We start from the raw sequence: 19,640 nt of genomic DNA, 5'->3' as shown, positions 1-19,640 counted from the left end.
TCTTGCCCCTACAGTTGCTCATCCCAGTGTTCAGTGGCCTCCACGGGGCTGTAGGAAGGGTGGGTCAGAGTGGGATGAAGCAACGAGAGGGCCTACAAGTGACTCAAGTCTGAGCGGCCCTCACATGGGGGTCTGTGTCTAAGAATAAATGACGGACTTGACAAGGGCCTCAGCGGACCCGGACAGCTGGCGTCCTTGCCCACAGGTGGCATGGTAACCAGCACTGACTGGCCCAAGTGATGCGATGCCCCAGGATGAGGAAGCCTGCGAAAGCCAAGGTGGCTCTCATGTGAGAGTTAGGAGGCGGCTTTTGAGAATACTTAGCATTAATGCAGATGAACATGTTCATTCAGCAAGCACAGACTCCTGCCTTCAGGGAACCAGAACGATGGGTCCTAAATGTCCTAAAAATAAAGATGCAAACATCTGCATCCTGTGTGTCTTTTTATTTTTTTTTAATTTCTGAGGCAGATGAATAGCCTAAGTCTAAACAGAGGGCAGGGCGAGCAACAGAGTTGTGCCTGGAAGCTGAATCCTTCAGGATATGGACACTGGTTAAGGCGTGGCTGAGGGCGGGTGAGAGGGAGCCAGGGATATGGAGGAATAGCCTGGAATTGCAGTTTCGGAGCTCTGAAATCCAACAACAAATCCCTTGTCCGGTAATGGCAGAGGAAGTTGGAGACGGGTGGAAAGTACGTCACTGCATTGGCATTCATCAGGGCCACCGCTGTTCCTTTTCTGTGGGTCCCCAGATGGGGACCTGAGAAGCACTAATCCTGTAGATGACGTGTAGTAACAGGCAGATGGGCAGTCTGCAGGTCGGAGTGGACAGGGGCACAGAAGGCAGCACAGATGTTCCAGGACTGGGCCATAGGTTTCATGATGACTCAGTGATGAAAACCGAGAAATCTAATTAGTTAAAATGCCCCAAGCCTTACGTGCATTGTGCTCCCCTGAGGATATCTGCTCTCATAAGAATTTAGCTTGTTAAATGTTCCTGAGTCAGCCCTTTGTGGGATGGGCTGTTTCTTATGTTACTAACACAATGCAGATGACGTTCTGGGACAAGGAGTAGGCAGCGCCTAGGGCAGCTGCTGTGAATGAGGCTCAGTGTGGAAACAGGTGCCTGGAAAAGGTCTCTAGAACAAAGTGTGCTGACATAATCCAGCATGGGTTACACTTGTGCTGGTGGTAATTGTCACAGATGGCATCCAGGTCTCCTGGGAACCTGCATAAATTGAGAAGGCTTGGTAGAATCACGTTGATTTGTTTTGCTCATTTTAACTTGTATCTTTTCAGTAAAAGGTATAGTCTTTGTGGCTCAGAATTCCATTTCATGTTCCCTTCCAATGAGAGAACCAGCTTATTTCATGAACTGGTAGGCTATCTGTGTCCTTACCTGTCTGTTTGAGCTCTCAAAATCAAACTTATGTGGTTTAAAGTCAGGACTTTGTAGAAGTAAGTGTTCCAAGTGTTCCAGAAAGTGTTCCAAGGAGCAAAGGACCACACCCCTACCCTGTCCTTACCAGTCAGCATTCCACATTCACCTCTCCCCAGCCAAAAGTCAAGTGCCTGCCTCCCTGAGTTGTCACACTCTTCCTTAGGACTTAAGGACTCATGAGACCTTCTTTAGAGAGCTGCTTGCAGGAGGCAGGTTAGCCAGGGCAGGGTGGCCCTGACCTCCAACTGCAGGGCTGGTGGCCCTTCGTCATTTGAAATCTTTGATACATGACAGACACCCCACTGTTTCATGGCTTGAAACGTTTATTTCTTTGCTCCTGATTCTGTGGGCCAGTGGTCTGGGCAGGGCTCAGCCAAACTGTTTTTCTGCTGGCCTTTCCATGGACCTGTTACCAGACAGCAGCTGGGAACCTGCTGCTTGAGGATAGCCTCTCTTCCATTTTCGGTTGGGGCCACATGTATCCAGTGAGCTACATGATAGCTGAAGAGTTCCCCTGGGTGAGAGTGCAAGCCGACAAGGCCCTCCTAGGTTTAGGCTTAGGTATCGAAAGTGTATCAAAGTGTCCCCCCTGCTTTGTTCTGCTGGTCTAATTGAGGCCTAGTCCAACTCAGGTTTGGGGTTGGAGGACATATATTGCAGCTTCTGATGGAGAGTTGCAGAGAATTTGTGTCGTTTTGAATCTAAGACTCCATGTTCTGACAGCCCTAACACTAGATCATTTCATTTGATTGTCAATCATCCACTGATTTTTAAAATTTTTATTTTTAAATTTTAATTGTTATAAAATATACCATATACACAATGGAGTATTACTCAGCCATTAAAAAGAATTCATTTGAATCAGTTCTAATGAGATGGATGAAACTGGAGCCTATTATACAGAGTGAAGAAAGCCAGAAAGAAAAACACCAATACAGTATATACTAACACATATATATGGAATTTAGAAAGATGGTAACAATAACCCTGCATACGAGACAGCAAAAGAGACATTGATGTATAGAACAATCTTATGGACTCTGGGAGAGGGAGAGGGTGGGAAGATTTGGGACAATGGCATTGAAACATGTATAATATCATGTATGAAACGAGTTGCCAGTCCAGGTTTGATGCACGATACTGGATGCTTGGGGCTGGTGCACTGGGACGACCCAGAGGGATGGTATGGGGAGGGAGGAGGGTTCAGGATGGGGAACACATGTATACCTGTGGCGGATTCATTTCGATATTTGGCAAAACCAATACAATGTTGTAAAGTTTAAAAATAAAATAAAATTAAAAAATAAAAAATAAAGTGGGGCTCAGATGGGAGTCGTGAGCTCTGAACACATGTGACGTGGTGCTTAAATATGTTGGCTTTGGAGATGGGGGTCCAGGTTTGAACCCAGCCTCTGTAACCCACTAGCTATGTGACCTGAGCATACACTTAACCTCCTGAGGCCTCATTTATAAAACAAGCATGTTAATATTAGCTATATCAGTGAACATTTGTGCCTTGAAGTAATAAGCACTCAATAAATGGTTACTGCTGTTGTTGCTATTAATTAAAAAAAAAATACACCTAACATGAAACGTACCATCTTAACCATTTGTGAGTGTGCACTGTTGTGCAGCCATTGCCACAGTCCGTCTCCAGAAGTCTGTCATCTTCTTAAACTGAAACTCTATTCCCTATAAAGAGAAACCCCCTTCCCCCTCCTCCAGCGCCTGGTAACCATCCTTCTACTTCCTGTCTCTATGACACCATTCATTGATTTTTCAAAAATTCAGTAGACATTGATTATACATCTACTTTGGGTCAGACATTATGCTTAAACTCAGAGATGAGTAATCACTTGCTCTCAGAAAACAGCCCAGTGAGGGGATGAGTGCATTTGGGGACAGGAGGACAGCTTTAGGCACACAATCACTCCTTCAGTTATTTTCCCTCATGCAGTTAACACATATCTACATGCACATTGGTAGATATGATCTCATGCCTTCTGCAGCTGTTCACTTCAGCAGACGTTTTTTCCCCATTTTCTTTTTTTGGCCATGCCACACGGCATGTGGGATCTTAACTCCCTGACCAGGGGTCCAACCCATGCCCCCTGCATTGAAAGCGCAAAGTCTTAACCATTAGATCGCCACTTCTGCAGACATTTAGTGACTGCCACTCAGGGCCTAGCTCTTTCTCGGCTCTGACTGCAGAAAGGGGGACTTCCCTGGTGGCCCAGTGTCTAAGACTCTACTTTCAATTCAGGGGGCACAGGTTGGATCCCTGGTCAGCAGCCACCAAGAGATTAGCTGAGACTGGGGTCCGCCTGACCCGAGGTCATGACTGTCCGGCACAGAGTTAATATCAGGGATTTGGGATTTCTTCCCAATTTTTGCACCTCTGCCTAGGCTCCTTCCTTGAGGCCAGCTTGTGGCAGAGGACTCTGCAGAGACCTGCCGAGGATGGACAAGCTAGTGTCATCTGTCCCTGAGAGGCAGCTCTGGTCAGGAGAGGCCTTAATGCTGGGCAAGCACAGTTGATCTTCTGAAAGGTTGTTGCTGAACCACAGAAAAGACACTGGATTCTTGGCCTCCGGAGGAGAAGAATTCAATCCGGGGCCAGAGATGAGGCTTGATCACTCAGAGCTTTTGTGTAATGAAGTTTTATTAAAGTATAAAGGAGATGGAGAAAGCTTCTGACATAGGCATCAGAAGGGGGCAGAAAGAGTACCCCCTTGCTAGTGTTAGCCATGGAGTTATATCCTCTCTAATAGTTATTACAGTATATCAAAAGAATGTCTGGAGGTTATAAAGACCTCACTAGACCTACTCCCACAATTTACACCTTAAGATAACAGGATTAGCCAGAAGGTTTTTTCCAGAGACTGTCCTCAAACAGGATACATTATTGTTATATAATCCTAAGGAATATAGAGGGACAAAAAAGTTTGTCCTTTCTTCCTCCTTGAGAATTCCAGACCCCTGTCTCCTTGGGGACCCCTAGACTTCTTATCAACCTGCCTGGGAAATGACTCTCTCACTTCCTTGGCTCCTGCTCAGTCTTCTAGCCAGCCCTCCCCTCCTGGGTCGCTTCCTTCATAGACTGTGCCAGGCCTGGGGTCTCTGTTGCTCTGACATCTTCCCCATGGAAAGGAGAGGCTCAGAGGCAGAAGTGCCTGTCGCAGCCGGTGAGGTGCTCTTGGTCGTCATGTTCCCCCTCATCTGTCAGCCTCGCAGGTGTGGTGGCGCAGAGGGGGCCTGGAGGGCCTCACGGTGGATTCCTGTCTCATGCTCCTGAGGTTTCAAGAGGAAAACACTCAGCCTTGGAATGTTCCACAGAGGGGAGGAGAGGATTCTTGGCATTCCTAGTCCCTCTGGGCTGGGGAGTTTAGAGGAGACTCCTACAGCAGCAGGTCAGGCCCTGGCGCTGGGGAGCTGGACTCTGGGGACCCCACCCCCACCGTGCTTTCCTCCCCCAGGCTGTCTGGAATTTTCCTCTGTCTGCCCGAGTTCTTCCCCTGAGGTTCAGCTGCCTCACTGGGGACAGTAAGTAAGCTGGGTGGGAATCAGCTCCTTGATCTCTAACAGTCAGCACAGACCATGCCCACAGTAGGGAGGCCTCCTAGCCCCTCTTCAGGAGGAGAAGTAAATGTCCGGGCACAAAAGCATCTCCATACACCGAGGTCGGGGAATTGCAGGCACGTTCAAGTCTTCCACCCCGGGAGGTCAGTGTCACTGCTCCTGGTGTGGGCCAGGACAGTGGGGCTCAGAGAAGGCCGTAACTGGCAGGCAGGGGGAATCAATGAAGAGAGATTGGAGCTTGGATCTGCCTGTGGCTTGCAGGCATCTCCTCCCCACGGGGGACAGAAGGGTGTTCCATCAGGTTATCCGTACATGGACGGTTCCCTGGATTCCCAGTTATGACTCTGCCTGGCTCTCCCTTTTCACTGCCAGCCCTAAGTTTCTGAGAAACAGGGGGCCATGGAGCCGTACCATCCCCCCATAACAGCAACACTCCTGCTTGCAGCCCCTTTCTGAGACCCCCGTCTCTTCCCTGCAGTGAAGTCTCCTTCCCTGATGTCCCTGCCTCTCACTTACCTTCCTAAGATCCAGAGCGGACCTGTGGTCCCCTGCTCTTGACCTTTCCATTCTCTCATGGGTGCAGTAACCTGTCAGCCCCTTCAACCCAGGGCCCAGCCTGCTTCTTTGATCCCAAGGGTCCTTCCTGCTGGTCTCTCCTGCAGCCCTGAGCCCCGCTCCACAGACCCGATGTCTCCTGCCTCCTTGCCTGGTCCACCACGCCTCTGCCCTCAGCCTGCCCAGCCCCACTGCCTTCCCCATGCAGGTCCAACCCGCCCGCAGGCCCAGAGCAGATCCTGTTCCTTATGGTTTGCCCAGTCATCTCAGCAGCCTGGCATCTCCCACAGGCCCCTGATCTGTGGTGAGCACCTTGGAGGCATTTCCTTGACAAATCCCTACAATGCACCCTTTTACCGATGAGGAAACTGAAGGCTGAGTGAGGTGTGTGGGCTGGACGTCCGAGCCCAGACCGTACCCCTCACCCTGAGCTGTGGCCATCCCCCTCCTTTGTCCCCTCTGAGGAGCACCGCACTGGACGGGCACACATTCGTGCTGTTGGTACTGGTCTTTGCTGGGGCATCTTATCCCTGTGAGGCGACAAGGCCTGGAGGGCAGAGGCTGCTCTTCCCATGACCTGATGACTACAGCTCCTCACGCTCGCCTCCTCTTGGGCATCTGTGGGGTTTTCTCCAAGCTCTCGTTGCCATGGAGCCCAACAGCTGGGTGGAATGGAGCTGAACTCCCTATTGTCTGCCTGGCTCCCTGGGGAAAACACCCAGGGTCTCGGGATCAGGGGTGAGTGGTCCCAGGCTCTATCCGCCAGGCCCCACTTGCCTGAAGGGTCTGACACCCCCAGTCTCAGTGGCTAGGCCTTGCTGTCTCTTCTCCAGGTTGTCATTCTGCTAATTTTGAGATTCTAAGTTTTTAGTATCTTCCCCTCTTCTTCCTCTTCCTTCTTTGGAGGGGGAGGTAGGGAGGATAAATGTTAAATGGTTTGTGAATTTATGAGGATTTGCTCTAGTAAACTATTATATTTTCTAACAATGTTTCTACAGCCTTTGTCTCAACAGTTTAGATCTGCTGCAGGCTGCCAAGCCAAACAGTTAGTTTTGGCTGCCTGCATCCTCCTTTACTGAAATATTACACATTCCTCTCCAGTGAGTGGGACGTAAAAATAGAGCCTGGGCTCGGTTGTGGTCTTTCTGTTTTTAGAATAGACGTGGCCAGCTGAGACCCAGGTCCCCCATGGGCGGCTGACACCCAGGCTTGGCCCAGCTGGCCTGAGCCCCCCGGGTGCACAGCCCTGGGCTCTCGCCATCACCTGGGCGGTTGCAGGTGGGGTCCTCAGCATCAGTGTGAGGGGAGGGGGCTTCCTGGGTACTCCCACCTCTCCCGTCTCAGCCCTCTGTGTGAGACTGTGGGCTTGAGTACCCCCATGGGGTACTTGCTGTCTGAGTCGGGATCTGTTGACCTTGGGCTGCTTTTTACATGAGGCACCCCATTGCTGGACCCAGTTCAATGTGGCTACCGGGTTCCTGAGAGCTCTTCCTCTGCACCTGGAGAAACTGACTTTTTTCCAGGATGGAGAACATCGCACGAGAGCTCCCTGACTTTCTAGTATTCATCCCAGGCCCTGGAGGTGGTCCCCCTGCTGGCCTGCCAGGTCCGAGGCTGGGCTGTCCCCTCCTTCTCACTGATCGGCTCCAGTGTCAGAAGACCCCCTTTCCTAGCCTCAGGGGTGTGGGGAAAGATGAGGTCAGAGATCTCGCGGGGAGCCTACGGGACAGCACAGTGGCTACACCATGTCCCTGCAGGGAGTGTTATACTCAGACTGCACGCCTGATAGTGGGCCAGGATGGGGCTCCAGAGTCTCACTCACTTCTGGGCACAGACACTGCCTGCGTGTCCCAGCTGCAGGCACTTGGTTTATGCCCCTGGTGGCCAGAGGAAGGCGGGGGGGCGCCAGTGCCCAGAGGGCGATACTGACCTCCCCCAGGGAGCTGAGATACCTCTGACCAGGCAGAAGAGGAGCAGAGCCCAGTAGCCTGCATTTATTGAGCACTTACTATGTGCCAAGTCTGGTTCTAAAACAACAGTCTAGGGAGGTAAGGATAATCATTACTCCGTTTTTACTGGAGAAGAAAAGAGCCCAGTTTTGGGTTGGGTCATTTGTGTGTTTGCCCTTTACTGAGAGGAGCAGGTTCCGGGAAGAAGGTGGTTGTGGCTCTGGTTTTGAGCCGGTGAGCAGAAGGCTCTTCTAAAGTGGACCCAGGGCCTGGGGCTCGTCCCAGGAGAAAGCGCAGGAGACAGGCCAGGCTGAGTCCTGGTCTGGGAGGGAAGGACTGCCCAGGGCGCTGGAGTCATGGAGCAAAAGCAAGGACGCCTCCTCTAAAGCACAAAGGGAGCTGCAGTGCAGATGCTGCTTCTGTGTGACCCGGACAACAGTGTCTTTGAAAATGACCAGGAGCCATTTTTCACTGTGTCCTGGTCCAGTTTTGCTGGTATTCTGGGGTCTTGGAGCCTAGCAAGATGAACTGTAGTTAGGGAAAAAAAGGCCCTCCGTCCCTCTTCTTTTTCCTTCCCCGCCCCTTCCCAACAGGCACGTGTTACTTTCTTTTTTATCTTACTGTTACTTTTGTCTGCGCTGAGTGCTCTTTTCTGCACCGGCTTTCTCTAGCTGTGGCGGGTGGTGGGCTACCCTTTGTTGTGGTGTGCCAGCCTGCATGGCAGTGGCTTCTCTCGTGGAGCACAGGCTCGAGGCACCTGGACTTGAGTAGTTGTGGTGCACAGGCTCAGTTGCCCTGTGGCATGTGGAATCTTCCCCGACCAGGGATTGAACCCATGTTCCCTGCATTGGCAGGTGGATTCTTATCGACTACACCACCAGGAAGTCCCCAGGCATGTGTTTTCAACACAAACCACAAACCTTTGCCTTCTGGGGCGAGAAGTAGGAAAGAAAGAGACCCTTACCAGTGTAGCTGATCGAGGAAGACTGTTTCTTAAAAGGGGGCTATAGAATCATAATTCTCTTTGCAGAATGGAAAACAACAAATGCCTGGTTAAAAAAAAAAAGACTTAGAAGCTGAATTATATTAGAACTTTATTTCTTCTGTAAGTTCTTATTTTTCCCATTTTTACCTTAGAGTGCCCCAAACCAGGTAGCCACCCCAATTCAGCATGGCCCCCTCTTCTACCCAGATGTCACCCTCCCCAGAGGAGCTGTCACGAGGGCTCTGGTGGCCCAAGGAGCCATGAAAGCCTCCGTGGTTGTGTTGCAGTTTGTCACTTTGAGCTCAGTGCTGCTTGGTTGTCCTGATGGAGGGCCTGAAGCGGCCCTAGAGCCACTGCAACTCTCCCCAGGGTCCTTGGCTTCCCTCCCCAGGGTCCTTGCCTTGGCCTACTGCTGCCCTCTGTATAGACTTGTGTTCAGCCCAGGATTCTGGGGGCTTCTTCCCACTGGAGAAATGTTGATCCTAAAAAAGCCTAAAGTTTGATGAACTGCTCAGTGTAAGTACTTTTCTTACCCAACAATTTCCAGATCAATCTCAACTCAGTTCTCTCAGTCTCAATTCCAAGCAAATTTTTTTTTTTTTTTTAGCACTTTGCATATTTAAAGAACTCATCATCTCTATGTCCACATTCTCCCTATATTTTATTGTGGAATTTGGAAATATGTGGGCTTCCCAAGTGGTTCAGCGGTAAAGAATCTGCCTGCGATGTAGGAGACGCACGTTCACTCCCTGGGTTGAGAAGATTCCCTGGAGAAGGAAATGACAACCCACTCCAGTATTCTTGCCTGGAAAATCCCATGAACAGAGGAGCCTGGTGGGCTACAGTCCATGGGGTCTCAAAAAGTTGGACATGACTGAGCAACTGAGCACGCACACATGGAAATGTGGAGTATTTGAGAATGATTCCCTCAGAAACCTAAAAATCAGATTAGGTTGCTGACATACAGAAATCCTGCTGTATATGAGGATCTCTGGTGTTTATAAAGACATTGTCCATGGCAGCCACTGGCTTTTTATACATGATGTGATGCCCAGCATAGCTGCAAGCCTAGAATCACTTGCTCCAGATTGGAAACCCAGCCACACAATCTCTTAATGGACTATCTCTTAATCTCTTATGTGACCTAGGACAATTCACTCGTTTGCTCCAAACCTCCATTTTTCTCCTTTGTAGAATAAAAACTTTTTAGATGAAAAACCCATCAAGAAAGGAAACTGTCTGGTGCGCTGAGTGCACTCAGAATCTGCATTTGTTCGGAGCCCCAGTACCTGAGCTTTGATGTCGTTTCTTGGGTTTTATATCTTATAACCCTGAGCTTCAGTGCAGCCTGTGCTTGTAGCTAGAGTTCCTTGTGGCCTCATCATCTCAAAGGGTGTCCCTCTAGCTATCAGAATCTGGGGTTTGAGGAAAAGTCTCAGCCAAATAGAACATATGCAGCTCCCTGGGCTCAGGTCTCCAGCTTCTGTGGGAAAAGCAGTATTTCCATCCTTGTCCTGACAAACATGTTGCAGTGGTGAGACTCCTGGGAGAGTGCTGTTTATAAAAACTAGATTGGAATCACCATTTATTAAGTGAAGGTGTATGTATTAAAGTAACAGAGAACCATGTTTGAATAGGGAACTGGTGGCTGCAATAGCTACCCTGATATATAGTGAACAGCATTAAAAATTGGGGCAGCCCCTGGCAAACATTTGGTATGCACCCAAAATCATGATAGAAGAAAGGTTTAAACCTGCTGTAGTCTGATATTTCACTTCTGGAAATCTGTCTGACTAAATGAACTCCAAATGGGGAGCGCTATATACAAGAAGATGTTCATGGCAGCCTTAATTATAACAACAAAAATTAGAAGTAGCCAATTGTCTGATAAGAAGAAAGTGGGAAAGTAGATGGTGGGACAGCCACTGAATGAAATATCTTATGCCCTTTAAAACGAATGGTTACAAAGCCCACACCCCACCATTGATGATGGTGCTAAGTGAAAAAACAATACCCAAATTATATGCATAGCAGAACTGCAATGTCATGAAACACATATCTGAAGAAGATTACATGAAAATACGAAAAGAAATAGAGATTATGGGAAGAGGGAAAGTTTATGAATGTTTTTTTCTAACTCCCCAAATTTTAGCGTATAGTTTTAATACTTTTATTATTTTTCTTTTATTTATTTGGCTGAGACGGGTCTTAGTTGCGGCATGTGGAGTCTTTTTAGTTGTAGCCTGTGGGATCTAGTTCCCTGACCAGGGATTGAATCCAGACACTGGGAACTTGGTGTCCTGGCCACTAGACCGTCAGGGAAGTCCTGATACCTTTATTTTAAAAAGAAGAAGAAGAAGGGAATGTATTCGAGAGTAGCAGTAGAGAGGAAGGGGGGAATGTTCCAGATGGATTTTAGAGCCATTGAGGCAGCAGATTGCTTGCTCTGTAGGACTTGGGAACAGCCTCCAGGGTGCACTACTGTCAGAGGGGTAAGGTTTCCACCCAGTGATTTGTTGGTCATACAGCTCAACCTTGGCCTTCCCAGGTGGTGTGGTGGTAAAGAATCCACCTGCCAATGCAGGAAACTCAAGAGATGTGGGTTCTGTCCCTGGGTTGGGAAGATCCCCTGGAGGAGGAAATGGCAACCCACTCCAGTATTCTTGCCTGGGAAATCCCACAGACAGAGGAGCCTGGTGGGCTAGAGTCCATGGGGTTGCAAAGAGCTGGACGCAACTAATTATGCCCAGCTCAGTCCTACTGCTTTTAGTGGTTAGCAATATCAGAATAAGGCAGTGTCTGGGGGGCACTTGGATGTGGGGTATGGCCTTGCCCTCGGGCGTTCCCCACCTAACAGGACCAGGATCGGCTGAGAGCAGCAGGGCAACGCTGAGGAGAGCACACCTGTCTTGTCAGCAGATGCCGCAGGCTGGGGGCCTCCAGTAACAGATGTTCACTCCCCACAGTTCTGGGGCTAGGGGTCCAAGGTCACAGTGCCAGCAGGTTGGTCCTGGAGAGACTCCTCTTCCTGATTTGCAGACGGCTGTCTTCTCGCTGTGTCCTTAGGCGGTAGAGAACGAGCATCTCTGTCTCTTCTTATAAGGGCACTAATCCTGTCATGAGGGCTCTACCCTCATGACCTCACTGAAACCTCTTAAAGGCTTTGTCTCCAAATACTAACTTTGAAAGTTAGGCCTTCAACTTAGGAATTTGAGGCACACAAACATGCAGTCCTTAGCAGGCATGAAGGCAGAGTGTGGGACGGAGGGGCGTGGGGGGTGGTGAAATCTTTGTAGCTGTGCTGAGGCCTGCCTTTGACTTTCTTGGTTTAGTCCAGGAAAGCAGGGTCTGACTGCTGGATTTTTTTTCACCCTTGCCGGCTGTCATCGATCAGGAAGGAAGAGGCCTGTGAGGTGGGGACTTGGTTTTGGGTCTGGATCCTCACTGCAGTGCTCTTATGCTGACAGTGTGCCCTTCCTTGTTGCCAAGGGGACAGTCACCCTCCTCAGGAAGGTGTGGGAATCTCTCTTGACGAGCCAGGTGGGTGATGCGCTCACCAAGCAGAGGCCTTAGTCGTCAGTCAGAGGCAGGAGTCTCAGATGTTTGTAGCATCCAGAGTGAAGGGCCTTGCTCTCAAAGCTTCTGCCGTGTCTCAGGGATGTGATAGCAGTCCTGGAAATCACTACTGAGGACAGACAGACGGTTCCAGCAGAGGGACAGCAGATGGTCGGTTGCTCCTGGAGAGATGTTTGGGCTGGCACATCCGTTCTGTTGACTGAAGGTGTTGCTGTACTTCTCCCCTCCCCCCATCCCTCTAGAGTCAGATGGAGTTCAGCATCTCCTCCTTATCCATCCAAGAGCCGAGCTGCAGCACCGCCGGTGAGCCCAGGCCACCATCCAAAGCTCCTCAGGGTTCGCAGGCCCTCAGGGCCCCACAGGGCGGCAAGTCCTCCAGCCTGGATGCCCTGGGTCCTGCCTGGAAGGAAGAGGAGGCGTCCTTCTGGAAGATCAACGCAGAGCGGTCCCGCGGGGAGGGCCCTGAGGCCGAGTTCCAGTCGCTGACCCCCAGCCAGATCAAATCTATGGAGAAAGGGGAGAAGGTCCTGCCAGGCTGTTACCGGCAGGAGCCCGCGCCAAGGGCCAGGGAGGCGAAGGCGGAGAAGCCTAGCCCCCTCCGCCAGGAGCAGCGGGCAGCTCCCAGTGTCAGCACGGAGTGCGAGAGGCCCCAGCCCGCCCAGGCCTGCGCCAGCCCCCCAAGCGAAGCCGGCCCCTCTGGGCCCATGGGAAAGCCCGTCTCTCCCGAGGTCATGGAGGCTGTGGAGGACATGGAGGATGCTCTGTTCCTGGAACCCGTGCCTGTACAGGTGGGTGTCTGGCTTCAGCCAGGGTCTCCTTGCTGAAGGGATGAGGGCTGCCTCACAGGGGTGGGCGGGTGGGCCACAGATGTCCATACCTCCTCCTTCCTCTGCCATCCCTCACTCAGCTCTGCAATCAACAGACATGCAGGAAACGTGTTCAGTGAGCCTGTCTGGGTGCCGTGACTTGTCTGCCTGCTGTGTGGTTGTGTCTGAGATGCCCCCTGCCCTTCCCTGCTTGTGTGAGGGCAGGTGATGAAAGATCATGGGGGCAGTGAGCAGAGGACTCAAGGGGGAAGCTGGCAATGTGGGTGGGGTTTGAATGCCAGCTCCACGCAGGGGCCTGGGAGGCTGGGCTGCTCTGTGGGTGAGGAAGGGAGCTGCAGGTGTCCTGAGGGCACATGGGGAAGCAGGCAGGACCCCCAAACCTCCACCAGGAGCAGCTGTGCTTGTTTGCAGATCACAGGAGACTGGCTTCGGTAGTGATGGGCAGCTTCTCGTTTCCAAGCAAAACAGAGTTAGGTGTCCCAAATGGAGTCCTAAGGAAAGGACTTCTTTCTGGGGATGCAGGAGAAGGAAAAGAAAGATCTGAGAGGCTCACTGCCGAGGTGCAGTGAGTTGTGAAGAAAGGGCCGTGCAAGAGAACAGGCAGTGCCAGTGGCTTCTCCATGTTTTCCCAGTGTTGTGGAGCACAGACGTCTAAGCTGCTCTTCATTACTTGAGAAAATTCAGCAAAGAGAAAAGGAAATATTTGGTTAGGACTTTAAACAGAGCTAGTGCTGAAGGATCACACTAAAATCCAAAATAAATAAGTGTGTGTGTGCGCACGCGTGCCCATGTGCGCACGGTAAGTCGCTTCAGTCGTGTCTGACTCTTTGCAACCTCATGGACTGTAGCCCGCCAGGCTCCTCTGTCCATGGGATTCTCCAGGCAAGAATACTGGAGTGGGTTGCCATGCCCTCCTCCAGGGGATCTTTCCGACCCAAGGACTGAACCCACGTCTCCTGTGGCTCCTGCATTGCAGGCGGATTCTTTACTGCTGAGCCACCAGGGAAGCCCAAATAAACAGGTAGTGGTATTTCAGAAGGAGGCTGTGGTTTTGAGACATTGTTTTATAATGAACAAAGAGATACTTGGACAAGGCATGTCTGAGAACCATGTCTGGGGGAAGATGGTGGCCTACTCGTGGACCTGGGTGAGGCGATGAGCAAGGCTTTGTTCATGGAGATGGATGGCACTTCCCAGAGCTTTACTGCTTCCTGACTTTCAGAGCTTTTCTGGATGCGCTGCAGTGCTTGCTTAGCTCTAGGGAGGCGCAGGGAGGACAGCCATGGGGTGATGTGGGCCCCCGGGTCCCTGAGGAGCACCGCCTTGTGATGCTGGCCCTGAGGCTGGCTTCCTGCCCAGTGGCTCCCTCTCACAGACTCAGGCAGCCCACTGCTCTCTTGAGTCTGCAGTGGGGTCTTCCTCTGAGGGAAGCATTTATATAAGATATGTGAGAATCTTAATTGTAAAGAGATGCAGGAAAGTGTTTGTGTAGGGGCTGGGGTGGAATGTGGGACAGAGCCCATGAAATCCTCTGAAAGAACTGATTTGTGAGTGCAGAGCAGAGTGAAATGCTGCTGCACTGAGAACACTGGTAGGAAACCAGGAAAAGGAACGTATGCCTGAGCCCCTTTGGCTTTTCAAGCTCTGGCTCAGTCTGAGGGGCAGCAAAGGCCTGAGATGTGCCTCAGGGGGGCTGCTTAGCCCATTGTCTTCGTTGCCTCTGTGGCGGGGCCTTCCATCGGCAGCATGTGGAGGGCACAGACTCAAGGCTCCCTTGCCCAGGAAGGCTGCAGCCACCAGGTAAACATGTACTTGTGTTAGACCCAGCAGGAGGGCCTCTCAGGTGGCTGGCGGAAGGCTGTGGAAGTGTGTCTGAGTCAGCTCACAGATGGCCCTTTAAACCAACCCCATGTCCTGTAAGTGGGCAGTCTGTGACCTGAGGAATGGTCCTGGGTCGGGGAAAATCACTCCAGAACCTGCCACATAATCTGAAAGAAAGAAGTTTTATATCCTTTCTCTGTATTTTTCACTCCCTCAACTTGGCGATTTGCTTTGTCTGTCACCATGTATGTGTGTTTCATATTAGAAAGACTATCTTCCTAACTTGTTCTCTTACTCCACGGGTGACTAAATTAAACATGCTCCTCATTCAGAAATAGAAAAGATACATTTTCTCCTTTTCTCTCCAGGTGGGGACTACAGGCTGCCCTCAGGCGTGCCTGGGGACAGAAAGGGATATGTGTTGGATCCTGGCAGAGTTTGGCTTGCACTGAGCTTTATTTAATTTTCTGGTTCCCAGCAATGAGGCAAATTGAGGTCAGGGAGCCTCTGAGACCAAGCACTGTATTTCATTTGGGTCATTTTAAATGAGATGCTGTTTTTAGATTGTGCTGACTTTAAAAAAGCCTCATGCCTTACTTTGGTGTTTTTATCCCTTCTACAGGTCAGCTCAAGTAATGTCATCTTGAAGACAGGATTTGATTTTCTGGACAACTGGTAAAGTGGATTAGACAGAATAAACAAACCAAGAATCCCCAAGTCTTTTCCAAAGTGGTGTGGTGAAGGGGGAGATTAAAAGGGCAGCATTCCCACTCTTTCCAGAATCATTTGGAAGCTGGTTAATGTTGCCTTGGCCAGCTCTCCAGATTTTTCCCTTTTTGGTAAGACCAGATATCTGTGCTATTTTCAACAATTTGATAACAGTTTTACATCTGGAATTTTTAAAAACTCATAGGAATTCAGTAAATCTTAAAAATAAAATCTGTGCTCTAGCTCTACCCAATTTCCCCCCTCGTTCGAGAAAGTTTTCTCAACCATGTCACAAAAGTCAGAGAGTGATTCCCACCTCCTCTCTGTCCCCACCCTTTTAAAAATGCACGGGGCTCCTTTTGACGAGTGGCTGTTGAGGATGTCCTCAGTAGTCATGGCGCTCGGCGCCCACTGTGACCACGGGGAGACCTGCCTGCCCCTGAAGTCCACACCCGCAGCCCAGCTGTCCGGCTTCCGCGTGCGGAAGCCAGGCCTCTTCCTCTGCGGAAGCCACGCCTCTGTATCACGTGCCACCCTTCCTTCACATCACTTCCAGGAGACAGATCATGGGCACGTGGCAGAAGTCATCTTTAAACTGCCTGCCATGCTACTTACTCAGACTCTTCATCTTTGTTTAACAAGTTGCATGTTTTAAAGTTTTGTATTAACTTTACATGATTTTGTATCTAGATTTAGCAGTTATAGGGCTGCCGCTTTTCTTGGGTTTGTACCAGTTTCCCCTTGGAAGTTCTTTGCTACTTTCCCGACCTTTTAGGTGTTTTCTGTCCTGGGCATCTGCAGGAGTCAGGGCAGATGACAGGCATTGCTGGAAGACCAGGCTATTCTGATTAGTTGCGTTGGAACCTTCTGGTGTGAAGCTGGCAGGGGTAGCGTATGTCCTTCATCCCAAGAACGGGTCAAGCTGTGTCACGATGGACCCTCCCTCAATCCTGACCACCGACGGAAGTGGAGTCGTTTGTGCATGGCCCCAGCGGCGCCCCCTGGAGGCCTTCGTGGTCATGGCAACAGCATCTCCTGGAGGTGGACTTGGCTGCCTGCTGTGGTCTCTGCTGCTGGGGAGGTAGAGAGGGGGGCGGGTTAGGGCAGCTCTGAGCCTACGCAGAAGGGCAAGGTGTCCTCCACCCAAGATGGGATGGCGTAAGGTCAGAGGAGAGCCCCTGCCCAGTGACCCCCAAGTGGTGTGAGCCTGTGATCCATGCCCTGGCGTGATCTCCACGTTGCCTCTCACTGTGTTCTCACCTGATGCCTTAATCCCTGCAAATCCTGCCAGTGAGCACCTGGTTTCAGTATCAAAGTGTGTCTTTTTAAAATGCCTTTCTGTTTCATATGACATTCTGAAATGATTTCTAGAATATTTTATCTGGCTCCAAGGTAAAGCACGTGGCAATTTGTTTTTTTCCCAGAACACAGAACACAGAAGTCGCTCAGTTGTGTCTGACTCTTTGCGACCCCATGGATTGTAGCCTACCAGGCTCCTCAGTCCATGGGATTTTCCAGGCATGAATACTGGAGTGGGTTGCCATTTCCTTCTCCAGAAAGTTTCTGCCAAAACTGTGGCCTAGCCAGCTTTTGGTTTGGTTTCTGCCAATTGCATTATGTCCCTAAACCTCATTTGGCTCCTTGGGGTCTTGAGTTTGACCTTCCTCCTCTGGTGACTGACTGTACTGTGGTGAACACAAGTTCTTTCTGCCCTGTTTAAGTAGAGTTGAAACATTCAAGGGAAAAAGATTCCTAGCATGGTGATGAGGGGGAAAGAATCATAGAAATCCCAGATGGAATTGCACAGCTGGGTACCAGCTCCGCAGGTCAGCCACTGAGCTTCAGAGCTGGGCTTGCCAGCTGTCTCCACTTCCATCTTTGAGCACAGTGGACTGTCTTAGAACCCATGCTTGAAAGCAGGGTCTGCTTAAGGAAAAAAGATGTCGAGAAGTTACATTCCTTAGTGTTGGCATATCAAGAAAGAAGGATCTGTGTCCTGGGACAGTTAGCCAAGGTGATCTATCTGTTCTTTTAAGAGAGAACTCTTAATTTCTTTTCCACTTTCTCATAAAACCCAATATTCCCATCCAATTCTCCTGGTAGCTGAGGGGATTTGGGGATTATTGAAAGGTTCTGCCTCTTTTATCATCATCTGGGTATTCAGATGGTATTCAGGTCTCTGTAACAATATCTAAAGTTTCATAAATGTACAGCCTCCTGAGATTAAATGTAAAATCACAGTTTGGGAAATCCTAGAGGGAGTTCTGCAATTGTATTGCTTTGCAAAGTAATAAAACTTGAGAGGGAGCGTTGATGGCCTGGAAGACGCATGTGCATGTGTCACTGTCCTGCCTGAACTGTGATTCTCCCCTTAACCCTGGGCAATCCATGTTAAGATGATGCCTTTCACCACCCTCCTGGAACTCTATGTTTGGTATGTCCAAGTAAGGGAAAATTAAACTCACGTTTGCCACCTTTTTTTTTTTTTTTTTTGCCACATATCAAGATGGCATTTCTAAAACCAGACGTTTATATTATTTTTAAAATTCACACTTTTCAGTTGAAGCCTAATGTGGTTTTGCATTCTTCCTCCTTTATCCTGGCCACTCTGTTGTCTGCTCCTGAGTTTTAGCTCAAGGATTCAGTGTCTTGCTTTGGGTGACTGTAACTGCAAATTCTCCACCAGGAAGTTAGAAACCAGTCTCAGTTCTTTCACTTGGGATCCCTTCCTACTTCTACCCTTTAGGTTTAGGGGTGCCACCTGCTTTGGGAACAGTGGGGCATGGCCCCCAGCCCCATTGCACCCCCGTGGGTGTCAGAACAGCCTCTTCTTTGATACACATTTTCAAAAACGAAAAATTCTTACTGACTACTTGTAACTTGGTTGTATTTTGTATTAACAGCCTTTAATAAAGCCATTTAAAATTTGTTCAATGTGTCTCTTTGGGACCTCTGCTGGAGTTAGAAAGCCTGCTAGGATGATTGCTGTTGAACCCAGAGGTGAATAAAAGGATTCATACTAGTTAAAACCAGCTTGAAACCTTGCTTCAGCAGGCCCCCTTTGCACAGTCCTGCCTTGGCCCTGCAGGTTAGTGGGAAGCAGTAGCCAAGGTGCACAGCCCCCAGCAGAAGAGATGGGCTGTACCCCAGAGAGCTCTCATACAGCCCTCCAGTGACATGGAACCCAGGGCATGTCTTTCTAAGACAAGCTGATGGCATCAAGTGGGTGAGTCAGAAGGGAAGATGCCATCTCCCCAAAAGCTTTCACCTTGAATGTGATTGAACCTGATTTTTCTTGAAAGAAATATAAACTTGGCTCATGAATTCTATTTTGTTTGTTAAGGTGCAGGTGGTAGGTTACCAGTTGTAGATTGACAGAATGCTTAGATGTCAGTTTTTAAAACTAATACCCTCTTGATTAGTACCATTTTTCTAGATACCGTGCTGCTGCTGCTAAGTCACTTCAGTTGTGTCCGACTCTGTGCGACCCCATAGACGGCAGCCCACCAGGCTCCCCCATCCCTGGGATTCTCCAGGCAAGAACACTGGAGTAGGTTTCCATTTCCTTATCCAATGCGTGAAAGTGAATTCTCTCAGTCATGTCCGATTCTAGTGACCCCATGGACTGCAGCCAACCAGGCTCCTCTGTCCATGGGATTTTCTAGGCAAAAGTACTGGAGTGGGGTGCCATTGCCTTCTCTGCTAGATACCATATATATGTGTTAATGTATGATATTTGTTTTTCTCTTGACTAACTCTGTATAACAGGCTATAAGTTCATCCACCTCCTATTTGCAGGGCAGGAGTAGAGAAGCAGACATAGAGAACAGATTTGTGGACATTGCAGGCTAAGGAGAGGGTGGAACGAATTGACTGAGTAGCATTGAAACATATACATTACCATATGTAAAGTAGATAGCTAGTGGGAAGTTGTTGTATATCATAGGGATCTCAACCCAGTCCTCTGTAACAGCCTAGAGGGGTGAGATGGTGTGTGGGGTGGGAGGGACCTTCAAAAGGGAGGGGACATATATGTACTTATGGCTGACTCACATTCCTGTATGGCAGAAACCAACACAACATTGTAAAACAAGTATTCTCCAATTAAAAATAAAAAAAGCTAATACCCCCTCAAGAAAATGGGGGTTCCAGGTGTCAGACTTCTAAGGTAGCATGCACGGTGGGGCCTTGCTGACCAC

The 19,640-nt window shown here is 49.7% G+C and overlaps 1 protein-coding gene across 1 annotated transcript in view; it reads left to right on the top strand.

Annotated features, from left to right (window-relative positions):
• Nucleotides 1-18,370, top strand: part of C28H1orf198 (chromosome 28 C1orf198 homolog) — a 34,994-nt gene extending 16,624 nt beyond the window's left edge. The window contains exons 3-4 of the mRNA XM_070782128.1: nt 12,328-12,873; nt 15,356-18,370. Coding sequence (XP_070638229.1) covers nt 12,328-12,873; nt 15,356-15,412 — 603 coding nt within the window. The 3' untranslated portion in view covers nt 15,413-18,370. The remainder of the gene's footprint in view (nt 1-12,327; nt 12,874-15,355) is intronic.
• Nucleotides 18,371-19,640: the final 1,270 nt, after the last annotated feature.

This window comes from Bos indicus, chromosome 28 (assembly GCF_029378745.1).
Source record: "Bos indicus isolate NIAB-ARS_2022 breed Sahiwal x Tharparkar chromosome 28, NIAB-ARS_B.indTharparkar_mat_pri_1.0, whole genome shotgun sequence".
NCBI lineage: Eukaryota > Metazoa > Chordata > Mammalia > Artiodactyla > Bovidae > Bos > Bos indicus.
The sequence above is the reverse complement of the archived record's forward strand: the minus strand, read 5'-3'. Positions and strand labels throughout refer to the sequence as shown.